This window comes from Bos taurus, chromosome X (assembly GCF_002263795.3).
Source record: "Bos taurus isolate L1 Dominette 01449 registration number 42190680 breed Hereford chromosome X, ARS-UCD2.0, whole genome shotgun sequence".
NCBI classification, from domain to species: domain Eukaryota; kingdom Metazoa; phylum Chordata; class Mammalia; order Artiodactyla; family Bovidae; genus Bos; species Bos taurus.
Window position 1 is genome coordinate 19959345 of NC_037357.1, and position 18607 is coordinate 19977951.

An 18607-nucleotide genomic window follows, 5' to 3' on the forward strand; every position below is an offset into this window, starting at 1 on the left:
CTTCACCTTTGTATATATATTTTTTATACACCCCTGCTGATACTATTACGGAATAGATTCCTAGAAGTGGGATCGCTGAGTCAAAGGCTTACCACCATTTTGGTATGCAAATAATGACCCAGCTCTTTTTTTTTTTTCAGGAGGGTTGAACAGGCATTTTAGACCCAGCTCTAATTTTAAAGTGTCTCCTTAAAGCCCTAGTATTATCTGAATTTCAAGCAGGGGGATTCTACCATTCTACCCACAGTTGTCTTTCTCCTGAACTTGTTCTCTCATGTATTTGGTACTGTGGTTTATTTTCCTATAATTTTCTGGTGATTTTGGTACAGAGACATTCCTGGGGAAGAACTAACCATGGACCAATTTGTAAGTATTTTTTCAAAACAAATCCACTTGTAACCCACCCTATACCTGATTATATATAGGTAAATAGCTCTTCCATTCAAGTGCATATTATCAGGCAAGGTTCAGCTGTAATAATTGAAGGGCAAATTACATTACTTTCTTTGGGATCTGCACAAGAATCCACTAAGAAAACCAATCTCTGCATCTCTGAACTGTCTATGTGGTAAGTTTTTGAGGCACATTTTGGGGTCTATGGGAGTATGGAATGATTTGAGGATTGCAAATGATAAATGAAAGTTCTTGGTTGTAGGCATCTGGCAAAGAAACCTGTTTTTTCCAAGAGTGACACAATTATTTGCAAAATGGGCGTTCACGTAATAAATCCACTCTTGTGTGGAATTCAAGTCAATGTGACAAAACTATCTCCCATTATTTGTTCCAGTGCCTTAAAGGTTTACAATGTTAGATTCTGAAAGAATTAGTATGCACCAAGGTTTTAAGTTATTTAAATCTGAGATAAATATTTTGACTACACAAAATATAGTCAAGCCTACAGTGCATTCCAAATTATCTGCCATCACTTAAAATGATGTAAATACCTGAGTCAGAATGTAAAAATTGAAAACAGTATACATAATGTGACATAACTAAAATTCCGGAGTGGGTGGGCGCGCCGGGACGAAGCGTGGCGCCCCCGGGCAGCGCGGTCCCGGCGAGGCGGAAGCCTAGGCTGGAGGCGGGGCCAAAATAAAATAAAATAAAATAAAATAAAATTCCTCTCAAATAATAGGTGTAAAAGCCTTTGGGTGGTAATGTGGCCCCCAGAGTCAGGCTGCCTGAGTTAGACTCCCTGCTTTTCCACTTCCTGATTATGAGAACTTGGGCAACTTAATTAAACTCCCTGTGCCTCAGTTTCCTCATCTGTAAAATGGAGATAATAATATGACCATTCCTCACCAGGATGTTGGAAAGAAGGAATGGAATAACCCACATAGAGTGCTTAGTACAGGACGTAGAGCATGAAATCCTGGTAGTGTTTTATTTGTCATCACCATGTTTCGATCCAGAGTCTGAAGGCTTTGATTCTGCTGCCAGTTCTGTGACCCGTCAGCTGTGGGATACTGGGCACATCATTTAATTTCTCTGAGACTAGAAAATGGGGTACACATCTGTGCATTATCCACCCTACAGTGTTGGTGTCAGGAATAATGCATTGATGTTTGGCAGGTGCTTTGTAGATGGCAATGGGTTACATAGATATAAAGTATAATTATGATTGTAGTTGTTAACAATAGGCCTGTAGTCGATTGTGACATTTGTTTAAAGTTTTCAGTGACTATGTACTTTTTTTTTTTTTTTTTTTTTTTTGCGTTATTTGAAACAGAGAAGGGCAAGGACTGGCTACAATTTCCCACGTACCATACAGGTAGGAGCTGAGTTTATTCAGAGCTGGTACATCTACTTTTAATTTTCTTTCCATTTAATTCTGTATGTGTAGCCTGTTGGTCAGAGCTGTCAGAGGGAGATCAAAGTACCTGCTGGTTATTTTGCAGATGCTGTAATTGGGCTCTTGCCTTTAAGAAATAAGTTGCTTTAGTTGGTCATGGCACAGCCTAGCAGCCTGCCTGCTGCCTCTTTGTAGTGAAGAGAAAATGGGGTCCAAAGTGGTCATAATTTGGGGATAGGGCAATATAGTGTTGTCATCAAAAAACTTCACGAAATACTGAGCAGGGAAATTGCAAAACAACCTGGAAAGCAGCCTCGGTCCTGTTCAGGCTCGTGGTCCAGGTCCTCCTGGAACGCTGGCTATTATTGTTGTTCTGCTTGATGCAATCCAAGAAGGACATATAGACCCAGAGGGGTGGGATGGGGGTGGGTGGGATGGGGGTGGGTGGGAGGGAGATTCAAGAGGGAAGGAGTGTATGTATACATAGAGCTGATTCACCTTGTTGTACAGCAGAAACTAACACAACATTATAAAGCAATTATACTCCAATAGAAAAAGAAAGAAAGAAATAAAAGGACATATAACTACAGAAGTTTCATGGGAAGGTCATTAAAATATTCAGGGTGTGAACGGTAGAGGGTCTGCTCTACTCTTGCAGAAAGAGGAGAGGTTTAAAAAGAAAAGTCCTCTTCAAACTGAGAAGATGAAAGCCGAGAAGAGACTGGCTACCAGTGGAACGGGTAGTATGAACAAGGACTTCCCTAAATACGGATCAGCGGTGGGGATGGGGCAGGCGTGGCTTCGATTGGACATAGAGAGAAATTCTGAGTAAACACAGGCACATCTGACTTTTAAGAGCTGATAGGAAATATAAGAGAGTATTCCTCCAAAAGATGGATCTACAAACGGAAATGGAGAAAAAGCAGAGGTAAACTTGTGAGTCTGAAATGTGCTTTGTAATGGAAGATAGAGTACTGAGAATGTCTGAGGACCTCGCTATAGAGCTTGAAGTTAAGAACAGCCCTGTTCTTTCACATCATATCTTTAATGGACAGAACATTCCAAAATAAGATATTAGGTCTTTGTGACCTTGGTTAAGGCTCAGTTTCTTCATCTGCAGAATGGGGGTAATAATAGCACTACCTCATAAGGTTCTTGTGATAACATGAATTAAAACATGCAGACAAGAGCTCTACAAATGTTGGCTACTATTATTATCATCATTATTATTTTATTATAGAAACAGGCCTTCTGCAGAGCACAGTTTTCTAGACTAATTGAGCATGTGCCTATTTGCCTTATTATTGAGGTAATGATGGATAAATTAGAGACCAGAAGAGTAAAAGGTTTTCTCTGAATGCTCCATCTTCTCTATTAATTATCACAAACCCCTAGAAATTGCATAGCTAGTCAATTTCAACATAATGCAAATGTTGCTGACTGTTCTTTTAAAAATGGGTTTTGAGTTGTTTGTTTTGGATATGAGAAAATTTATCAGATGACTTCAATGTGCTATACTCCATCATTTCTGAAGATTTCCACTTAATAGCTGTAAAATGCTTGATGTTTATGGAGTACTAATTAAGTCATCTGCACAGAGTTTCAGCACCGCAGGCCAAGTTGCACTCTGTGGCCGTAACTGCAACATCTTTCTCTTTTGCTCTGCTTTTTAGCTGTCTTTGTCAGGGCATCATAAAGGCCACCTCTTTTTTAGCACCCACCAAATTGATTAGCAGGATCAAAAGTAAAATACATGGCAACTTCATGCATGGAAACTTCACACAAGATCAGTTGATATTATCAGTAAAGTCTGGACATGCTGCAATGAGAAAACTAGGTAATTTGGGTGAGTGTTTTCATACGAATTAATTCCCTTTTTTAATAAAGTTCCAAATGCATGCATAGCAAGAAGCCCTGCCTTCAGAGGGGGAGAGAAACTGTCTTTAAGTTCCTTTCCACATCCTTGGTATTCATTGTGCCCTGACAGCCTTTTTACCTGGAAGAGCTTGTAAAAAAAATCCAGAGTACCAGAGGATTTACCAGAGACCATCGACCTGCTCTGGATATTAGCAGCAGCCAGTTCATCAGTGGAGTGGGACCACTTTTTCTCTTGCTTAAATACTTAGAGAAGGAGAGGAAGGTGTTTTATGTCCTTAGAGAGGAGACTGGGATGGCTGGGCAAGGCTTGCTGACCTGCTTCTCTGGCCACCCTGATTTCTGAAATCAAACAAACCAAGTGGGTGGTCAGTAAAAACTGGGACTTTCTAACAAAAACAGCTCAGGACACATCTCCCTTTATGTGACAACACTTGGCAGCAAAACTTTGCTTTTAACATCAATATCAGAACAGAGCATCCTGATCTATACTACTTATGATGAATACATTGAATTTATTAAAACCAAGTCCAGCCCAAAGTCCATTAAGAAAGAGAAGTCAGCCTTTAGTGTCTGGTCACTGCACCCCAAACTATTAACAACTGCACTCAAGAGGAAGGCAGTCGGCAGGTGGGGACTTTCGATTTTTACTCTACATCTCTTTGTGTGGCTTGACGTTTTTCATTGCGTATGTACCGTTTTAATGAAACCAAAGCAGAAAAACTGTCCTGTCAAGTGGTAGTTTTAAAGCAAAGGACCAAATGTGAGATCTGACTGGGAGCCTTATTTTTAAAAAAAGATTCAATTTAGTGTTATTTTCAACCTGCTTTAAATCGCCTGGTAGAAAAGTTTCCCCTTTTATTTGCTGATGTTTATGTGCAGGGTAATAATGATGGGTGGTAATGGATGTTCATGAAACTTTTAAGTGCCTTTTGCCCTTTCAAATGCGCATTCATTTTCTCTGTAGAGCCTAGAAAGTGCAAAGCCGAAGAAACAGCCTCTAAATACAAAGGGACATATAAGTGGCTCTTAACCAACCCTACTGAGACAGCCCAAACTAGATGCATAAAAAATGAAGATGGAAGTGCTACTAGACTCTGGTATGCACCGGCTAAGTTCTAATTGCTAGTTGGGTACACAAAGATCTGCTTAATTGGGAGCATGTTTCCAAGTCCTTTGTCTGAGCACACCTCCTCCTTCCCTCACTAGTGCCCATCTTCCTTTCTTTCACTTTTTTGGGTCTGCTTAAGCATACACATGCCACATAATAACAACTCAGAAAAAAATTTCAAGAAGACAGAAGAGAAAAAAAAAAAAAACCACCCATGATCCTACCACCTGAACACAGCTGCTTTTAGGTGGTGGTATTTTTTTTCCCACATAGCCTTTAATGCATTTTAAATTTTATGTATTGGTATTCACCCTTCTTATAGCAGTAATGTTATTTAACCTTTCACTCAGTGGTTTATCAAACATTTTCCATGCTTTACATTTATTGTCTTAATGACCTTTTCAAAAACCTGCCTCAAAAGCTACCTCATTGATGGCCCATAATAATTTACTAAATCACTCTACTATTCTTTACTTTAACATTTTCCTTTTTTCATCAGCCCCTCTTTTCTTGCTCTTTGCTACCGGTTTATGCCATTAACTTAAGTGTGCAGACGGGAGGGACAGCAGGTTTTGACAAAAATGTAAAACCTGTCTTTTGGAAGGTGACTGAGTCCTACCTCTTCTTCCCTATGCCTAGTCACTTAGTGAGTCATGCAGCTTTTATGGTCACAAACAGAGCTCACATCTGCCCTTTCCTTTCTGACCCCACTGCCACTCCCTGGGTGCCTACAATTAGAGCATTCTCCTGGCCTTCTAACTGCCCACTACCTCCCCACCCCCAGCTCTACTTCACACTGCTACCAGCATAATTTTCCTGAAGTATGGCTGCCAACATGCCGATTTCCCACTCCAGTTCTATATTGCTTTAAGGATTAAATCCAAAACCCTAAATAAAGTACTTAACACCCTCAGGCCCCTTTCCTTCCCCCGCAGATGGACCGTTGCCCTTCTGGACTTGCATCTCTTTCTCTGCTTGTGCTATTTGCTCTCTTTGGTTGTGGGGAAGGGGCACTTTCTCCATCTCTGTTCTTTTAGTGCCCAGCTCAGCTCAAAAGTTACAAATAAGTTCTCCTTGCTTGGTGTTTCAATAGATTCAGTTTCATTTCTACAGTTTTTCCATTTCATATTTTGCCTAATAAATGTAGTTACATTTACAATCTCAAAGCACCAAGTTGCAAGCTCCTCAAGGAGCTGTCTTGCTTGTCTGTAGTACCTACTACCAGTCCTAGAACACAGAAGACTCCTGATAAATGGGTTAGCTGATTTGCAATGAACTGGCTTGAACTGGATCGGGCATAGTGGAGGGTGGATGATGCGGGCCAATGATCCACAGTGGGGGCTATACTGTCTTGAGTGATTGAATATGCTGAAATAAAGACCACAATTGTAACAGGAATTTTCTCTTAAAATGAGGGTAAGAGGCAAAAGTGAGGGTAGGAGTCACGTCCAGAGCGGCAAAAATCTCTGCCTTGACTCTTGGTCTAGTGGACGTGGCCCTGCCCCATGTGGGGCTCTGTTGCCTATGCTTCCTTTATGGGAACCCTAGATTCACTTGCTCCCCAAGAGCAAAGTTTTCTTCACTGTACAAACACTGGGTTCCTACCTTTGCCATCTCAGCTAGGAATCTGGCAGTAGGCTTAGGGGAGGCATGCCAAAGACATACCAGTTCCTTCACCATTCGCTTTCAAACTATTTTGACCTCATCCTCCAACGATGAAGATTCTGTTCGTCTCTCCTCTCTTTTTCAGCTCAATCAGTATCGACACTGGCAAATCTCACTGGGAAAAACCAAAGTTTAAACAATGCAAATTGCTTCAAGCGCTTCCTAATAAGATTGTGGATCTTGCTAATATTACAATAAGTGATGGTAAGACTATTCTGCACACATTAGAGAAATAATGGATCCTCAGTTAGTTTGTCTACTTGACCTGAGGTCAGAGAGAATACAGGCAAACCTCCCATAGGAAAATCTACCTGACAACAATCCAATTTCAGAAATGAGGTAGTTATTGGTGGTGAAAGTGGGAGTGGAGCGTGAGAAGTCAGAACTGTCAGTGATTTTTGTTTCATAGTATTTTCTATTTTATGACGTTTGGTTAGTTATTATTTTTGTTTTATTTTAATTTTTAAGAGTTTTAGTAGATAATACTTCATATAGTTCAATATTGAAAAAATTAAAAAGGATATGCTGTAAAACCTCTTCCTCCCACAGCTGACCCCAGCCACTTAGTTAGTATCCATGGAGATACCTATGCATCTATAAGGAAATGTGCACGTGTATGTATATTCTTCTTCCCTTTTTGTACACATAGTGGAAAGTGATATACATGCTGTTCTGTACCCTGCTTCTTTCTCTTAATATTATATTGCAGAAATTATCGTATTAATGTATGAAGAGCTTCCTTATTTTTTTTCACTGCATTGTATTAACACAGATATGCCCCAATTGATTTCTTTAAACTGTTGCCTATGGATGTCCATATGGATGGACATTTAACTTGATAATTACACCTTGTTTTCTAAAAAACTGCTGTAATGGATATTGTGCGCATGTCATTTTGTGTAAGTATGGTATGCTCAAAGCATAAATTCCCAAAAGTAGAATTGCTGGGTCAATCATACCTTTTTTAAGATAAATTATTTTTATTTGCTATGCCAAAATTTTTTGAATTGATAACACTGTACTTTACATTAGCATTTCTTTTTTCTTGCTTGCTTTATTTCTTCTGGCATTTTTGAATACTGGAGTGGGTAGCCTGTCCCTTCTTCAGTGGATCTTCCTGACCCAGGGACTGAACTGGGGTCTCTTGCATTACAGGCGGATTCTTTACCAACTGAGCTATCAGGGAAGCTTTAAAATTGAAGTATAGTTAATTTGGGCTTACCTGGTGGCTCAGTGGTTAAGAAGCTGCCTGCTATGCAGGAGCTGTTGGAGACATGGGTTCGATCCCTGGGTTGGGAAGATCCCCTGTAGGAGGGCATGGCATTCCACTCCAGTATTCTTGCCTGGAGAATCCCATGGACAGAGGAGCCTGGCAGGCTACAGTCCATGGGGTCACAGAGTCGGACATGTCTGAAGCGACTTAGCATCCATGCATGTATAGTTAATTTACAATGTGTTAGTTTCAAATGTACAGGAAAGTGATTCAGTTATATGTGTGCGTATATATAAATTTTCAGATTCTTTTCCATTGTATGTTATTACAAAATATTGAGTGTAGTTCCTTGTGCTATACAGTGGGAACTTGTTGTTTATCTATTTCGTATATAGTAGTGTGTTAATCCCAAACTCCTAACTTATCCCTCCCTGCTTCCCCTTTGGTAACCATAAATTTGTTTTGTCTCTGAGTCTGTTTCTGCTTTGTAAATAAGTTCATTTCTCTCGTATTTTAGATTCCACATATGAGTGATATCATATGATATTTGTCTGTGTCTGAACTACTTAGCTTAGTATGATAACTTGTAGATCCACCCATGCTGCTGCTGATGGCATTATTTCATTCTGTTTTATGGCTGAGTAATATCCCACATATATACACCACATCTTCTTTATCCATTCGTCTGTCAATGGATATTTACATTGCTTCCATGTATGGGTTATTGTAAATAGTGCTATGAACATTGGGGTGCATGTATCTTTTCAAATCAATCGTACTTTTCATGATATCAAAATGCTCTCTGTAATAGTTGCACCAACTTATACTCCCACTTACAAGGTGTGAAAGTGCCTGTTTCTGAACATCTTCAAATCAACACAGCATGTTATCAGATTTTTGGATATTTGTGATTTGATAAGTTAATCTCAATGTAATTAAAATTTTATGGAGATATTGACATAAAATTCAGCCATGGAATGTGTACAGTTCAGTGCTTTTTAGTGTATTCACTAGATTGTGCAACCATCACCACTAATTCTAGAACATTCTAATCACTCCTAAATGAAACACCATACATGTTAGCAATCACTCTCCATTCCCTCTTTCCCCTAGCCCAATCTACTTTCTTTCTTCTTTTAATTTAATTTTATTGTTGTAAGAACACTTTACGTGAGACCTACTTTCCTGACAATTTTAAAATGTACAATGCATTACTATTGACGGCTGACACAATGTTTTATAGTATATATCTAGAACTTAGTCATCTTGCTTAACTGAATGTTTATGCCTGTTGATTAGTAACTACTCACTTCCCTCTTCTCTAAACCCTGGTAATCACCATTTTATTCTGTGCTTCTGTGAGTTTGACTATTTTAGATTCCACATATAAGTGAGATCATGCATACTGATCTTTGTGAGTCTTGCTTATTTCACTTAGCATTATACTCTTCTGTTTCATCCATGTTGCTGCAGATGACAGGATTTCCTTCAGCAATATGTGAACTGTGAACTTCCAGATGTTCAAGCTGGTTTTAGAAAAGGCAGAGGAACCAGAGATCAAATTGCCAACATCCGCTGAATCATGGAAAAAGCAAGAGAGTTCCAGAAAAACATTTATTTCTGCTTTACTGACTATGCCAAAGCCTTTGACTGTGTGGATCACGATAAACTGTGGAAAATTCTGAAAGAGATGGGAATACCAGACCACCTGATCTGCCTCTTGAGAAATCTGTATGCAGGTCAGGAAGCAACAGTTAGAACTGGACATGGTACAACAGACTGGTTCCAAATAGGAAAAGGAGTACGTCAAGGCTGTATATTGTCACCCTGCTTATTTAACTTATATGCAGAGTACATCATGAGAAACACTGGGCTGGAGAAGCACAAGCTGGAATCAAGATTGCCGGGAGAAATATCAATAACCTCAGATATGCAGATGACACCACCCTTATGGCAGAAAGTGAAGAGGAACTAAAAAGCCTCTTGATGAAAGTGAAAGAGGAGAGTGAAAAAGTTGACTTAAAGCTCAACATTCAGAAAAGGAAGATCATGGCATCTTCCCATCACTTCATGGGAAATAGATGGGGAAACAGTGGAAACAGTGTCAGACTTTATTTTTTGGGGCTCCAAAATCACTGCAGATGGTGACTGCAGCCATGAAATTAAAAGACACTTACTCCTTGGAAGGAAAGTTATGACCAACCTAGAAAGCATATTGGAAAGCAGAGACAGTACTTTGCCAACAAAGGTCCGTCTAGTCAAGGCTATGGTTTTTCCAGTGGTCATGTATGGATGTGAGAGTTGGACTGTGAAGAAAGCTGAGCGCCGAAGAATTGATGCTTTTGAACTATGGTGTTGGAGAAGACTCTTGAGAGTCCCTTGGACTGCAAGGAGATCCAACCAGTCCATTCTGGAGGAGATCAGCCCTGGGATTTCTTTGGAAGGAATGATGCTAAAGCTGAAACTCCAGTACTTTGGCCACCTCATGCGAAGAGTTGACTCATTGGAAAAGACTCTGATGCTGGGAGGGATTGGAGGCAGGAGGAGAAGGGGACGACAGAGGATGAGATGGCAGGATGGCATCACCGACTCGATGGACGTGAGTCTGAGTGAACTCCGGGAGTTGGTGATGGACAGGGAGGCCTGGCGTGCTGCGATTCATGGAGTCGCAAAGAGTAGGACAGAACTGAGTGACTGAACTGAGCTGGACTGAAGGCCGCATAACATTCCATTTAATATGTATGTATACATATATACATATAATAAAATTTTATTTATTCAGTTACCTCTCTACAGACTCCTAGGTTATTCTCATATATTTGTTATTATGAATAATGCTGCAGTTAACAAGGAAGTTCAGATATCTCTTTGAGATAATAATTTTATATCCTTTGGATATATACTCACAAGTGGTATTGCTGGATCATATTGTAGTTCTATGTCTAACTTTTTATTATTTTCCACAGTGGTGCAGCAGTTTGCATTTACCTAAACAGTGTATCAGTCAGTCAGTCAGTTCAGTCGCTCCATTGTGTCTGACTCTCTGCGACCCCATGAATTGCAGCACGCCAGGCTTCCCTGTCCATCACCATCTCCTGGAGTTCACTCAGACTCACGTCCATCGAGTCAGTGATGCCATCCAGCCATCTCATCCTCTGTTGTCCCCTTCTCCTCTTGCCTCCAATCCCTCCCAGCATCAGAGTCTTTTCCAATGAGTCAACTCTTCGCATGAGGTGGCCAAAGTACTGGAGTTTCAGCTTTAGCATCATTCCTTCCAAAGAAATCCCAGGGCTGATCTCCTTCAGAATGGACTGGTTGGATCTCCTTGAAGTCCAAGGGACTCTCAAGACTCTTCTCCAACACCATAGTTCAAAAGCATCAATTCTTCAGCACTCAGCTTTCTTCACAGTCCAACTCTCACATCCATACATGACCACTGGAAAAACCATAGCCTTGACTAGACGGACCTTTGTTGGCAAAGTAATGTCTCTGCTTTTGAATATGCTATCTAGGTTGGTCATAACTTTTCTTCCAAGGAGTAAGCATCTTTTAATTTCATGGCTGCAGTCACCATCTGCAGTGATTTTGGAGCCCAAAAAAATAAAGTCTGACACTGTTTCCACTGTTTCCCCATCTATTTCCCATGAAGTGATGGGACCAGATGCCATGATCTTAGTTTTCTGAATGTTGAGCTTTAAGCCAACTTTGTAACACTCCTCTTTCACTTTCATCAAGAGGCTTTTTAGTTTCTCTTCACTTTCTGCCATAAGGGTGGTGTCATCTGCATATCTGAGGTTATTGATATTTCTCCTGGCAATCTTGATTCCAGCTTGTGCTTCTTCCAGCCCAGCGTTACAGTGTATAAGGGTACCCTTTTCTCCACACCCTTGCCAACACTTGTTATCTATTTATTTCTAATAATTACCATCTCATTGTGGTTTTGATCTGCATTTCCTTGATGACTAGTGATTGTGGGGAGCGAGCTCCGCCCCTGGCAAAGGTCATGAGGAAGGAGGCTTGGCATACGCAAAGGCGGGATCAAGCCTCAGGAGTCTCCCTGGAAATTCTCGAGCAATCTACCCCCAAAACCAGAGTCTGCCTACTTTCTGCTTTGTGCTTTCACCTACACCTCTGACTTTATGGGGGGCTGTCCCCCACTACCTCTCTCTGAAAAAAGAGTTAGCTTACAGCTCCAGTTAATAATTCCTGGGTGTGACAGTGTTTCAACCTACAAACTCCCTTGGAAGTCCTCTAGCCTGCCTGAATAGGTTTTTTCGGCCACATGTGATTGCTCAGAGCCTCCAAACTGAGAGGCATGAGATGTTCTAAACTGTCTAAATACAGATTCCTTTCAGCAGTTAAAAGATTGATTAGAAATTGTATTGGTGAAGGGATTTTCACTTGTTGGGCCAATGTTTGCTGTTAAGTCTCCATATCCCTTACCTGCTGTGTCCCTGGCAGTGTATTGATTAATATAATTGGTGTAAATAGTAGCTTTAATGTTTGTAACCTGGGACCCTTGAGTTAATTCTTTTTCTTGTTATAGCCCACCACACCTTTGCTTTGTAGGAATGCAACTTTATCTAATGCTTTTGGAGGGTGGCTCCTGACCAATCACCTTTAGAGAAAAATAAGTTTTCTGAAGAAAAGGTCTTAAAATGTTAACAGGCCTCCGGGCCAGAAGATGATGCAAATCACCTAAGCTTTTGCATATGATAAGTTTGCAGGAAGAAAGCCTGGCTTGCTGCAAGACTCTACCCCTTCCCCCATTATCCTCTATGCATAACTTAAGGTATAAAAACTACTTTGGAAAATAAAGTGCGGGCCTTGTTCACCGAAACTTGGTCTCACCATGTCATTCTTTCTCTTACCTTCTGGCTGAATTATTCAGCCTCTTTTCTCCACTGAATTTCCTCACTGAGCTATCCTTATTCTATTACTCTTTATATCCTTAATTAACGTTTAATTAAGCAGTTGTTTCCCGATCCTCGCCGACGCCGTCCCCGCTTCGAATTCCCTGGATCCAGCGGGGCTGGACCCCGGCAAATGATGTTGAGCACCTTTTCACATACCATTGGCCTTTTGTATTTCTTCTTTTGAGAAGTGTCTGCTCAAGTTCTTACCCTATTTTTAAATTCAGTTCTGTGGGATTTCTTCTACTGAGTGGGTGGAGTTATTTGTATATTTTGGAAATTAACCCCTTATCAAATACATGGTTTGCAAATATTCGCTCCCTTCTGTAGGTTGTCTTTTCACTTTAGTGATTATTTCCTTTGCTGTGGGAAGCTTTTAGTTTGCTGTAGTCCAACTTGCTTACTTTTGGTTTTGTCATCTTCGCTTTTGGTGTCACATCCATGAAATCATTGCCAAGATCAGTATCATGAAGATTTTATCTTATGTTTTCTTCTAGGACTTTTAAAGTTTTAAGTCTCAAATCCACTTAGAGTTGATTTTTGTGTGTGGTATAAGATAAAGGTCCAATTTCACTCTTTTGTATGTGGATATCCAGTTTTCCATTTGTTGGAGAGACCCTCTTTGCCCATTGTATATTCTTGGCATTGTTGTTGAACATCACTGTATATTCTTGGCATCCTTGTTGAACGTCAGTTGATATATGGATTTATTTCTGGGCTTTCTATTCTATTCCATTGATTTATATGCCTGTCTTCATATGAACTTCATACTGTTTTGATTACTGTAGCTTTTTAATATATTTTTACATCAAGGAGTGCAATGCCTTTGATCTACTTTCTCAAGGTCAGTTTGGCTGTTCAGATCTTTTTTGTGGTTCCATATGAATTTTAGAATTGTTTACTCTATCTCTGTAAAAAATGCCATTGGTTAGACGAGTTTGGTGAAGTCTGTTTCCCCTGCAGTGTACATCCTTTGATGCTGCTCCTTAAGATGAAGCCTTGGAGATGTACACATTTTCCTTGAGCACTAGGAATGACTGTGGCTCTAGCTGAGTTATCTCTGTTTCTCTGATTTCCCCACTAAGCTTCTGGCTGGCCTGACTCTGTTGGTATCACAGCCAGTTGTTAACATCCTAGTTGATAGTTGATTGCTCTGTCATTTTTTACAAAACCCTAGGGTATAAATGGAGAAGGCAATGGCACCCCACTCCAGTACTCTTGCCTGGAAAATCCAATGGGTGGAGGAGCCTGGTAGGCTGCAGTCCATGGGGTCGCTAAGAGTCGGACACGACTGAGCGACTTCACTTTCCCTTTTCACTTTCACGCATTGGAGAAGGAAATGGCAACCCACTCCAGTGTTCTTGCCTGGAGAATCCCAGGTAAGGGGCAGCCTGGTGGGCTGCCGTCTATGGGGCCGCACAGAGTCGGACACGACTGAAGCGACTTAGCAGGGTATAAATTGCTCCACAGTTTGATCCAATTAAAGTCTGTGCCCTTGTTAGGAGAAGAGTATTACCAATCTTTGAGGCTTTCTTCTATCCTCCTCTGGGCAAAATATCTGTCCTATGGGGCAAGAGCTTGGGGGTGGTGATGGTGGTGAATATGCCCTTCACCAGGTACTTCACTAGGGTCTTCCCTATGCAACAGGAGCTGTGTGTGTGAGCTTGGGCACAAGAGGGACTTATTGCTGACACTCAGCTGCTGCCATTGCCTAGTATGGATCTTCAACAGCTCAGAGTTGGAAAGGTGGGAACTGCAAATGTTCACTTGCCATCAAATCCACTCAGAATAGTTCTTCCATCTCAGGGACCTGGGGGAGATGCTAAGTGCCACTCAGCTGCCTAGCCCAGTGGAACAATTCGTTCCCAAGGCAGATCTGTGGAGGATGGGTGCAGTTCCTAGCTCAGATGCCATGGCCCGCCACTGCACTTGACAAATTTCTGTAGATTTTCTTCAATAAATGCTTGTCAGTCTGCTGTAAGCTCTCCCATCAGTCTCCGGAGACTTTGAATGATTATCTTAGCTAACTTTGACCAGCATTAGAGATCTCTCTTGTTGAACGTTTCCCTAAGCCTCTCCTTACTACACTATCCTGAAAGTCCTGCCTCTGCTTTTCAGTGTTTTTTAAATTATGCATAAAGTTTTCCACACAGAGTTTTGGTTTATGCACATCCTGTCGAGCATTGCTCTACTGCATACAGTGGTTTCCTCCCATCATGAAGAGTTAGAAATTGAGATGTAGGCATTCCAGTACCCTGCAAAAGGGCCAGGGAAGAGCCCCGAGGCAGTGAACTTCTGAGTCTTGTCTTTTTGCAGAAGATTTAAGTTTGAGATCCTTGCCAAGGAATACCTAGAGGAATTAGAAAAGCAAGCACATCTCTGATGGTTTCTGGATCTGAAATCATGAGTCCGGGCAAGAGAGAGTGTTGCAGCTTGAAGTGAGTGGGTGACAAGATAGAAAGGTCTGTGTTTCCTGCTGGCCTCTCTCCTTTTGAGTGACACATTTTTCTTATACATGCTAATAGAATTTTCTCTGTGGAAGAAAAAGTTAACAAACAACCGTAACAACAACAAAAGCATGGCGTTGGATTGAGATTTTTAGAAAATTAACTGTCAGAAGTCACTTTATTTAAAAAAATCTGCAGAGAAACAGAAGAGTGAGAGGGTGACTCTAATGTATATAACTGAAAAATAAACTATCAAATGTATTAGCTTTGGAGGAATCCTTCACCTTGTAAGGTAGAAGCTTAATGACAAATGAGTACACTTAAGGAAAGAAAAATGCATTCACGTTGAAACAATTTTTCTTTAGCTTTCAATCTTGCTGACAAGTGTGAGATATCTTGATTGGAGAAAACTCATAAGTTCCCCACTTAAATTCTCAATTCACAAAACTCCTTAATATCACAGGTAGAAAAGCCACCCTTATTTCAAAGTTCTGTAGATTCGTCGTTGTGCTGAATTTTTGTTACCTCTAGGATGTTGAGGCTGCATCACTCTCTGAAGTTGGCTAGAACTTTTCACAAAACTGTCTCCTGTCTGTGTTCATTCCACCATCAGGGTAGAAGAGTATGTGATTGATAGAGAATTATTTAATTCTCAGAATGTCAGGGAGAAGGCCTGCAAAATACAGCTGCTCCAACCCCCAACACCATGGAGAAAAGGGACAAAGGCACAAATGCTGTAGTAGGAAATGATATTGAAGAACACTAGCTTTGGAATCAAACAGGCCTGGATTAAAATTTGGATTAGGATCTCTGTGTCTTAATTTCTTAATCTATATAAAAGACATAATATTAGTACCCACCACATAGGTTTAAGGTGATGATAAGATGAAAAGAAATGAATGTATACGGCCCTGCTATGGTATCTTGTCTCCAAAGTAGCCACCATCGATTCATTCCCTCCTTGTCAACTGAGAGTAGAATCAGAGCTAGCTTGTGACTGCTTAATCCAATAGAATTGGGCAGTAGTGACTACTGCACCATTTATGGAACTAACTTTTAAGAAGACTGGAATCTTCTCCTTCCTTTCTATTGGTACGTTCTCATCCTCTTAGAACCCAGACTCCAAAGCCCAAACAGCGGTGTGCTGGAAAATGTTTAATGGCAAGCTCTATGGGGGAAAAGTAATAAATTTGTAGCATTTGCTGATTTCTTTGCTGTAATACTCCTCCCAAGGCTGAACACAAACTACAACATATAGCACTGAACATAAAGTTGGTAAGAGATGCATGAACACAGTAGATGTGAACAATCACAAGAGCATAGATTATTAAAATGCAGTAAAATAATTAGGAAGTAATGAGTTCTGATTATCACTATTATTTGTAATATGCTTTATTTAATTGGAAGTTTATGTAATTTAACTTTTAATAATGGCTCACAAAATTCCTGAAAATGTAACAGTTGGTTCTCAATAGTTGACACAAGCTGGCTCCAGTACACCATAAACCAGATCAGCGTACCACTGAGCCTAAGCCAGCGGGAGAGGTCATGTGTAGGGAAGAGCCTCAACTGACTCAAGAGGCAACAACCTCAACTGACCAGTCCATGGTAGCCTCAACTGCCAGGCATGTGAGGGAGCCATCTTAGACTTCCAGTCCAGTCTAACCTTCAGATGACTCCAGTCCCACCTGTCATCTGACTGCACCTACATGAGAGACTCCAAATGAGAAGTGCTCACCTGAGGTTTATCAACACAGAGAACAATGAGAGAGAACAATAAACTGTTGTCTTAAGTCATTAAGTTTTGGGGTTGTTTGTTCTGCAGCAGTAGATAACTAGAACACTGGCTTATAGAAGTTGCTCAATGAATAACCGATGTTACTGTTTCATTATTGTAATTACTGGCAGATTAATTTTAACTACTTCAAGCAATGGAGGTTATTCTACAGCTAATAAAGGAGGATTCCTTTTATTGCTTTTGCTTGGGAACTTAGAATTTTTACACAATGCATGTAATTAGTCTTGAATTTTGCTTAAAAACCATACAACCCCCAGTGAAAAGTCTGTAGTTACTTTCTACAATATATAATAGTCTCCCATTGGCCTATTGTTTACTTTCATTTGGCCACAGCAGGGAGTGCATGAAGTGAAGTCCCATCACTGAAACGCAAAGAATAATGACCCAGGGAGGCAGCTCCCATTTACAGCAAAGCCTGGACAATTTAATAAGAGCAGTAGAAACATCTGTGACTGAGAATGCTCTATTTTTCTGCCATTGCTGGACGGATTGGGGTAATGGTTAAAGAGAGACAATTGAGAGGATCTCAGTTAAGATTATTTAATTTATGTTGATAAGAATAGACTAAAGAGAGAGACAGACAGACAGAGATTAAAGCAAGAAATGAGGAAAATGGGAGAAAGAAAAAAATGGCCTTTGTAAGCTATGTTGGGGATAAAGTTGTGGGGCACTTGGGGTAGGAGAGAGAGGTTTGGAGAGATGCTGCCAACTGTGGAGGATGCAAAGAGAGAGAGAAACAGTGAGAGAAAGAGTTGGTCATTTGAAATGTAACTTGGGTTAAGTGTGTTATGAATGTAATCTCTCTCTGGAATTTTTCCCAACAGACTGTATTTTTCTTTTTAAAAGAAATTTCTCAAAAATCATTTATTGTTGGCTTTCACATTATTTTTCAATTATTTTCCATTATATTTTGGTTACTGGATTTGAATGTGAGTGTTCTAAGCTGGGGAGGGCACCACAAGGGAGCCCAGCTTCATCTCTCTCTCTCTCTTTAGTTGCTAAGTCGTGTCCGATTCTTGTGAGCCCATGGACTATAGCCTGTCAGGTTCCTCTGCCCATGGGATTCTCCAGACAAGAATACTGCTTCATATAGGTTATATCAAACTTAAGCCTAGTTTTGTATTTGTCTAATAAAGCTGTTTAACAGTGGGTGATGATCCCAACAAAAAACTACTTTTAAAAAGCACTTACGAGACATGAGGACTTTTGAACACTGACTGGATATTTGATAATATTGAGTATTATTATAAACTTTTAAAAGATATGATACTGGTATTGTGGTTCTGACAAAGTTTTTATTTTATTATTTTTTATTTTTAATTGGAGGATAATTATAGTCCTTTGTTTTAGAGATGCATTCTGAAGTGTTCATGGATGAAATGATATGATGTCTGGGGGTTGCTTTAAAATAATCTGGGGTTGGGAGAAGGTAGGCGGAATTGTAGATAAAATAAGATTAGCTCTTCATTGACACTTGTTGAAGCTAGGTGATTCATGAGGTACACTGAGATTCATTATACTATTCTTTCTACTTTTGTGCATATTTTAAAATTTCCATAATAAAAAGTGAAGAAAAAAGTGGGTGAATTAATATCTATTGTGCTTACTCTCTAGAAAAACCTGAAGTGCTCTTTATTGTTATGTGGTCCATATTTGCTTTGTTCTGCACGTTGCTGGTTCTTGACAGAACAACATAATCACCATCCTTGATTATGAAAGCATAGAGTGAGTGTGATATTTGAGTACAGATGGGATCATACTTAACTCAATCCAATACTCAAAAGTCTTAACTT

General features: G+C 40.2%; 1 protein-coding gene across 1 annotated transcript in view; it reads left to right on the forward strand.

The window, feature by feature from the left end:
- The window catches only part of ADGRG4 (adhesion G protein-coupled receptor G4), a 117647-nt gene that overhangs the window by 49108 nt on the left and 49932 nt on the right, over nucleotides 1–18607 (forward strand). The window contains 4 exon segments of the mRNA XM_059883701.1: nucleotides 1730–1771; nucleotides 3466–3629; nucleotides 4635–4767; nucleotides 6529–6647. Coding sequence (XP_059739684.1) covers nucleotides 1730–1771; nucleotides 3466–3629; nucleotides 4635–4767; nucleotides 6529–6647 — 458 coding nt within the window.